An 8,842-nucleotide genomic window follows, 5' to 3' on the forward strand; every position below is an offset into this window, starting at 1 on the left:
TATTTGTGTCTGCTTCCATCGGCCTACAGTTATAACCTAAGGTAGTTCAGCTTCCTACAAAAAACATTTATTTTCTAACATCTGGGACCTTATCATAGCCTGCTCCAGAAAATGATTTGGTGCAGCTTCCTACAGAGAAAATGTGTGTCTGACTCTAGGGATGCTAAGTAACAACCTAAGGTAATGCACCCACCTACACTGAAGATTTGTATTTGACTCTCAGCACCTCATGCACCAACCCTAAGGTACTCCAGCCAGCTACGGAAAAGGATGTGTCTGACTCCATGGACCGTACTGCAGCTTGTTACAGAACAGGATTTGATTTTAACAAGATTGCTGCCCACATGTGCACATGCATCTTGGCACACCCATTCACATAATATTAGCAAAAAGCATTGGCAAAGCCAATAGCTCTGCTTTTTAGACATAAGACCACCTGCTTTACTAGTGCTTGTTTAAATCTCTTATAGCCGAAATGATGAAAGTGATTAAGAGACTTAAACGCTAAATTCAGAGACGGCAAAGAGATGATTGATGATCCCCACTGATCTTTGACCAGGTTTCATTTAGTTACTAGAAAAGGATCTCGCTTTACCAACACAGGAAACCTTGCACTACAATTTCATTCATCGTACCCCCTCCCCTTCTGAATCTAAGCAAAGTGACTACATGCAGTTCAGTGTCAAGTAGGCTATGGTCAGGTGAACACTTTATAAGAGAGTAATTCATAACATAACCTAGTAAAACATAGCATAACAATGGGTTTTCGATTTCTATTCATAGTTTTTGTGGATGTCCCAGCATATGATCCTTTTTTATCCCAAGTGCCCACAGTGAGTATCTCTTCAAACCCAGTAAGATATATCCTTCCTGTTCCAAAGGTACAAACAAAATATTCTACACACTCAATATTTCTTAATATTACTCAGCCGCGGCCTGTGCAAGTAAGGGCGGTGGGGATGGATGAGGGTATTTCGACAGACGACAATGAGGGAAAATTCATTATTTATGAAATTTTCCCTTGTGGTCATCTGTCGAATCCTCTCCCAACCTGTCCCCACCGCTCTTACCTGCAGGCTGCGGCTGCAGCAATGTGCCAATGAAACCCAGACACCTGTAGAAACTTAAAAATATATGGGTTTAACTTTGATCCACTATGTAGGAAAAACACCTTAAATGTACATGAGAGGAATAGACACAGAAGAAGAATCCTACTAAAATAAACTTGATGAACATTCTGGGGTTAACGCTGGCATCAATCCAGCTTTTAGGGACCGCGCTGTTTACCTATCGCAATCGCCCCTCAATTGTTGCACCATACACATATGTGACATGACAGGAAAGCTGGTGACATCCAGAAATAATTGAACTTTGGTATGAATAAGTATTTTGAAATCTGTGCTGGACTATTTGCAATGCAAACTATAGTATCTAAAAAAATTGTAACTTTAATGGAAATTTAAAAAATATTTTTCTGGCAGTACATGGAAAAGGACAGCAATGGTGTCCCTTAAATATTTTTCTGGCAGTACATGGAAAAGGACAGCAATGGTGTCCCTTAAAGAAATTTAGACAGATTCCAGTTTCGACTTGATGATTTTCTCACGTGTATGTGAATCACCATTTGTGACAAAATTACCTAGGCAAAAAAGATTGGAAGAATGACATTCCGACTGGATGAATAGTGGGACAAACCGTAGTAATGGTCAAGTTCTAGGATAGGGGGGGGGGGAGGAGGGTGTCAAGGACCAACAGATGCCTAGTACATAAAAAATACAAGTATGCAACAGTTATTTGGTAACAGGATGGTACATAAGAACACGTAGTGTGAGCAACATTTGTGACTCCATTGGTTAATTCAGTAAGATTCCTCATAAACGAATGCCAATTACCTTGAAATAACGCCAATAAAACTTCTCAGCCTTCATAAAAATGAAATATTTCAGTGTGTGTTATTTGAGTAAATTTCCCTCCCTCTGTCGGTAAATATTCCAATTTTGCTATCTAATGAATCATAAGATATTTCACAATAAAAACGTGTTGTCAATGTAAGAAAAAGTACCATCAATAACAACATATTTACCTTGTATCATATTTTTGTAACTAGTCCATCATTCTATATCATTAATAAATGCACAACACATTGTAGGTGATCATCTGACCACCTCATGTAGAGGCATATCTTGAAGAGATGACACACAGTCACATAAACATCTACTAAATGCAAAATCTATTGCTAATTATGCCCTCAGGCTCCATATTCGTTTTAACACAGAAATGCTCACAGCACTACACCCTCAGTCACTTCTTCTGGAACTAAGGATCAGATATGGGAAGGGTTTCCAGGCCTTCCAATTCAGTTGAGCGTATGTGAATGCTAAAACCCATTTTCTAATGTAGTAAACCCATTTACAAACGGGAAGAAAAAAGTTCCGAATCACTAAATGGGTTTAGAAATGGATACTGATCACAACTTGGAAGGGGCTTGTTATGGGTGTCCCTTCCAAATAGCGATTTCGTATCATACCTTTCAATAGATTGGGACTGGAATTCTGATCAAAAATCATTGAAAAGTTACCAACTCCGCTTTAGACTCCATCACCTTTGTGAATTGGCTACAATTTTCAGGGAGAGTAGGCAGCGGCCCAGGAGACCAACGCCAAATATACATATATATATATATATATATATATATATATATATATATATATATATATATATAGATTAACAAAAATAACTTTTCCTTTAAAGTTTTTTTTTAAAGAAAAAAAAAAGTTTTTTTTATTTAAAATCAATCACAGACATGGTGATCTCCAGCCCTGTGAATGTGTCCAAATGAGTGGATCCGAATGTGTGATCTATCTAATGAATATTTATTACATAGGTTGGATTGCGATGCTGTGTGATTCCTTACTTGGCGAATCTGGCAAATAGTTCACAAAATCAAATTAGTACACAATTTGTAATTGCTTAATACATCTGGCACTAAGCTCCCAACACCACATTTCATTTCACACCTGTCGGTTTCACAGTGATTTCCTTGCCCTTCCTTCGGATGCATTTTAAGATAATCCATCATGTATGATATTCTCTGCACTTTCTTCTATCAAATGTTGGGCCACATCATAACTGATATTGGACTCCACAATACTTCTAATTTGATTAACAGACAATTATTTTCACTTTATTCTCCATATTTTTCAAGGATAGAGACCTACATTGGCCATAACCGCTATATTAGTCAGTTCATAACATTTAGATTTTGCACATGTTGCCAGAAACATATGGCAACATTCTGCTTTTTTTTAGAACCAATTACCATGCTTTACAAGTAAACATGGTTTGCCTCTGTGTACCAAAGTACCTTTAAACTTGGGGGTGTGTGAAATTTGCATAATTTGATTTTGCGTAATTATGCACAATTGCAAATAAATTGTGTGCATTTACATGCATTATACAAAATGCAAAAACAGTGTTTGGCACTATATTTTAGCATGAAATTCAGATGTGAGGTTATATTTCACACAAAAGAAATTTAAAAAAACACAAGTAACACAAATAAAAGTTGCAAGCTTTCTGGCTGTTTGCAATGTTCCAGTAGGCTTGCACTAAATTATTGCACCAAATGGTGTGAATTACAAATTTTGATATAATAGCGTAAAGTTGGAAGTAGCCTGCAAGATTACATTAGTCTAACTCAAATTTCACCCAGGTCTACTCTAATGTGCATAGTGAAATCATTGTCAATGAATACACATACAAGCCTAGCTGCCTCTGCTAGATCTGAAGAGGGTCAGCAAATATTTCCAGGGACTTGGGTCTGGGTCCCTTGCTCACTGTGCCACAGAAACCAAGCTGCACCCGACTGACGTGCTGCAGTCAGGACAAAACCAGTCTTGATGTGCTTGTGTTCTGGTTCAAATAGGAGCTGGCTTGGCACTCTGGGATTGATTGTTCCTATTTGACTCAAACCAAGATTGATTTGCATATGGCTGGATCTAATCTGAGGTGGCATGGTAGGTAAAAGGGCAATGAGTTGGAATGCTACCCCGTGCGATTGCCTGTGGTAAGAAAAACTACAAGCATTCCTCCCATCTCTTTTTGTGTTTGTGATGGAACACCCTAAGTGGCCAAGGGAATGGCCGGCATTGGGCCCCTTGCTCATTGTTTCACTGAATTCAAGCTGCATCTGATGGATGAGCCCCAATCAGGGTGAAACTGATCTTGAGATCCTTGTGTTTCGGTTCGGAGAACACATAGCTGGGCAGTTCAGGCTGGGCTGTTCTTATTGGAGCAGGGCCAAGACATTTCCAAATGAGGAGGTCTAATCTGAGGAGGCAGGTGGGCAGGAGAACTTTATGTTGGAATGCAACCCATAGTGGCTGATAGTGGTTACACAATGCAATTCAATTCAATTTTATTGATTAAGATCTTTTACGAGATCAACAATTATACATAATGTAATCTCTTTATATAAAGTTCTTCTTTATACATTGCAAAAAAATCATTTTTAAAACATGAATAAAATAGAATTGATAAATGTATCCAGTTTATAGCGAACAAATTCATTCGGTGGGCATTCAAAAAAAGCGATCAGCTCAGTAGTAAAGGAGAGGATATATCTAAAAACAATAGGTTTTATTAAATGATTTCTAGCCTCGACTACCTCCTTATTGGAACATAAACGTAAGACATGTATTAAATCCTGGGTTCCGTGATAGCATTTATCGCAAACCCCACTATCATCATCTTGGTTACTCCAACTTCTTGTATGGACTTTTAGAGGGAGTATACCTAGACCCAGCATGATAATATATCTCCGGACACTGTGCTCCAAGGTAAATATTACATATTATTTTTGTGGGACCTTAAACTCCATAGTAGAGATGAAAAATGTATAATGAGAAAGTTGAAGACAGTGTGCCTTACCAAGCTCATAGCTAAATCAGAGTCATATTTTTCAAAAAGTGCTTCAGGAGTGCTGGAGACGAGAATTGAAGGATGGCTTCTGTAAATTGAACATATTCTAAAGCTGCCTTAAGATTTATTTGGTAAGTATCGTATTTTTCCCTTAGTTAAATGTTTCAGGTTTCAATAAGGGCCTTAAAGACTGAGAGTGGTTACACAAATTACAAGCATTCCTCCCATCACCTTTTGTGTTTTCAAAGCTGTCTGCCAGATTTAAGAAGACAGGTGTAACTTCTGATTCTCACGTTATGCCAATGCTTGTGCTTATGTTGCGCCTGTTGAGGATATGTACTAATGTTTGTTACCCAAACAGTGGTAACTTATTACTGTCTTAGGGAACAGTGCTACTTGTACAATATTTACTAAAAAAAGACGCACCTTTCGAAGTCCAATTTTCAGTATTATTTTTATGTGCATAAAACACAGAAGTTCTTATATACTTTTAAATTAAATTTGAATCTCCTTTGTTCTCTAACTTAAAATTATGTTTCTGTTCTTCCCTAACAGCGCCTGTGAAAATTGATCTCACTGGTGCTTTTCCCCACCCTTTAAGAACAGTCTGGAAAAAGTATATTTTTTACTAGAAAAATCTTGGAAAACTTATTGGGCAAAATTCTTACACAAAAAAAGTATTAGTCCAAAAAATATTCCAAAACAACTTTTCATAGGAAGTTATGCCTGCATGTTATGCGAGATGACAATCTTCGCACCATTCTAGCGTCGCAAAATGTGTCACCTGTGCAATTACAGGAAATGAAGCAAAAGGATTTCCACAAAAACTAGTTACATCTTTCTTGTTTTTAGAAGTGTGAGGAATTAAGGTTGTTGCATTAATATTAAAACAGAAAAATAGCAAATTCAGATGACAGACGTGTTTTGCTCCTGTGTGATTCTAAGTATGTAATATGCTTTTAAATAAAGCCCGTGTGCTCTATTGCCTATTGCACAGGCATAGGGACAATGCTTAAGAGCATTTGCCCCAGTTCTGCACCACTGCAGATTGTATGTCATCTATTATAGAGTACCAAGAAATTGCACAGCATACTTCAACCCATGGCTCTTCTTAGACGCCTGGTCGGTTCATGCACTGACCGGAAAGAATGCTTAAGGTAAATTAGTTTGAACTTTTCTATTTCAGAGTTTCCTAGCCCTACGGTGTGCTTCGTCAACTGCATAGCTCAGTCACATGAGACATTCATGCAATCATTCATCACTTTCATTTAAAATAAATGCTGCAATGTGCCTGCTCTGGTCCGCCGAAGTGTGTGACCAAGTCAATTCATTTGCACTGAAAGTTCAATGGTCGACTTAAACCGCTAGCACCGACTATTAGGTAACAGTAACACCTGTTTTTAAAGCGCCCAGAAGCTAAGTATGATGCGCTGCGAGAAAGGCAAGTTAATATTGTAGTCAAAAGAACGCCGCATCTTTTCTGCATCGCTGCAGTCGAGGCTGCCCACACACAGATAGCAGCCCAGGCGGGCACCCCAGGGCATCGGGCACGAGCGCAGTGGATGCTGAGCAAGACCGCCTGGCCGCGCAGAGCGCCACCTACCGAAGAGGCTGTTGCTGAAGCCGTCCCAGACGCAGCCCGCCCAGTCCCAGGCCCAGCGGCCCCGAAGGCAGGACAGGAAGGTGAGGCCGACCCCAAAGATGGAGACCAGCAGGTCGCTGAGGCTGATGTTGAGCAGGAGCAGGTTGGTGGGCGTCCGCAAGCGCCTGAACTTGCAGTACACCAGCAGCACTAGCAGGTTATTGCACACGCCTACCACCCCGATAGTAGCGGCGGCCAGGGCCAGCAGCTCGTAGGCGCCGGCGCTGAACTTGGGGGGCTCGGCAGCAGGGTCCTGCCCCGCCGAGCTGCTGTTCAGCCCCTCAGGCATGGCAGCTGCCGGGCGGACCTCACATGCTGCGGTCCTTCGGCGTGCCCGCCTGGCCAGTTGTACTCGCCGCTCCAGCCCTGTGCCTGCCTGAGCCCCTGCACGGTTCTTGTACGTGCAGGAATGTGTGCTACAAGCTGAGACGAGGAGAGGGGCAGGGAGAGAGAGAAGGGGTGACACTGACAGCTCCCCTCCCCCTCCCCGTCATCCTTCTCCGCCTTCCACATTAGTGCAACTTAAGTTTCTCCGTGGCTCGCTGCGCCCTGGGCTGACGGTGACTTGTCGTGGTTTATGTAGTAAGTGCGCAGATAACTCGTTTTCTTCTTCCATCTATTCGGTCCCTTTCGTTCTCTTCCGCTCCCTTTCCTCTCTTTGCTTTCCGTTCGTTCCCTCCACATGCCCACTTGTCCATTTCCTTTCATTCGTTTACCTGCCCCCCACCCTCATCTTTTGCCGCCTTTCCTTTTCTGTTAATCCTGTAAACCCCCTCCCTCTTTCATGTTTTTCTTCTCTCTGCCTTTCGTTTTCCCTTGGCTGGTGAATAATGCAGTTGAGGATACAGCCCTGCTGTAACTAACTCTGGCCAGGCAAGGAGCTAACCAGGGTGCTGAATTTAGATCTCGCTCTCCCCGCCAGCGAATCATCACGGGTGAGTTACAGAGTCCGCCTCTGCGGGAACGGCAATAGTTGCCTCGGGGAATCTCATGCACATGAGTTTATGGGCAAGTCAAAAATGTCACCAAAAGCGAAAGAGAAACTACTTGAAACTGGACATACTATTAAGTTGTTCTTCTTTAAGGACAGATGAAGGTATTGCACACAGAGGTATATTTTTCGAAGGATCTGCATAATTTTCGTATACAAAAAACAAATGAGAATGGTAGCGCTTTATTTTTCTCAAACTGAACACACACACACACACACATATATGAATATGTATATATATAGAGAGATGAGAGTACACATAAGAGGCATCTGTGTAATATGGTCCAATATTGTCACCAAGGGGTTCTGATGAGATAATAAACAACGAGGCCAAAGGGCAAGTCGTTTGCAAACACTACCAGTGCCCCGAGATCACAATAAGTGGACCATAATATACATGTTACCCATTATGTGTTTCTGTATTTAACATGTTTATATCGGGGTAGTTACATTAAAAAGGACGTTTTCTTCAAAGATGAGCTAAAACTTTGCGCCGACTGTAATTAGCATGTTTAGGCTTTATCTTTCTTGAACAAATTGTTGATACATCCATAGGCAATGGTGCAGTTCCATTGAGTTACGCAATTCTGTGGTGTCAGTGTTTGCCATCCAAATATAGATTTAGTAATTTAGTTTCAATAGTCTTTATTCGGTCAAGATGTTGATTAAAATAGCTCAAGGTAAAAATTCATTACGGGCAATCAGAAAGCATAAAAAGTACATACAAATAAATAAATATTAGTCTCGAAGAGTAAGAAGACATCCATTATGATTAGATGCAAAAATGAGGCATTTTTTAAAGCATATCTCTCTCAATTTAATAGCAGTAGAAATATAATTAAGAACAGCAAAGCAGAATGTCGGGGAGGCTAAATGTTAAGATGACCATTCCTTCTTGTTAAGATGTAAAGTGCTCATGCTTAAAAATTGGGCGTAAAACGCGGGCATTGAAAGTGCGGTACAAAGTGCAAAAGAGCACACAGTGCACCGTGGATTGGGAGGAAAAATTGTCACAGGGGGAGCATGGTAGAGATGCAAACCAGGATTCTGCAAGGAGAAAGACAACTAGAAAATGGATCGTATTTATTCTTGGCCAAGTTAGGTAGAATCTAAATGGAGGCTCCATCCCAGAAATGGTTGAGATTTGCATATAGTTGAGGGCTAAGGCCATGCCTAATGATCTCTCTATTCTGGCCTTCCCTCTGTGCAAGAAACATTTCTGTTTTAGCAAGGATTTAGTTAAACCGCCACACAATTATCAAACTTTGCAAATTTCAACGAATATTGGG

At 40.6% G+C, this 8,842-nt stretch overlaps 1 protein-coding gene across 1 annotated transcript in view; it reads right to left on the bottom strand.

Moving 5' to 3' along the window:
- OPN3 (opsin 3) overlaps positions 1-6,851 on the bottom strand; it is a 418,841-nt gene extending 411,990 nt beyond the window's left edge. The window contains exon 1 of the mRNA XM_078646931.1: positions 6,524-6,851. Coding sequence (XP_078503057.1) covers positions 6,524-6,851 — 328 coding nt within the window. The remainder of the gene's footprint in view (positions 1-6,523) is intronic.
- Between the last annotated feature and the right edge of the window lie 1,991 nt (positions 6,852-8,842).

Source organism: Lissotriton helveticus, chromosome 6, assembly GCF_964261635.1.
Source record: "Lissotriton helveticus chromosome 6, aLisHel1.1, whole genome shotgun sequence".
Lineage (NCBI taxonomy): Eukaryota > Metazoa > Chordata > Amphibia > Caudata > Salamandridae > Lissotriton > Lissotriton helveticus.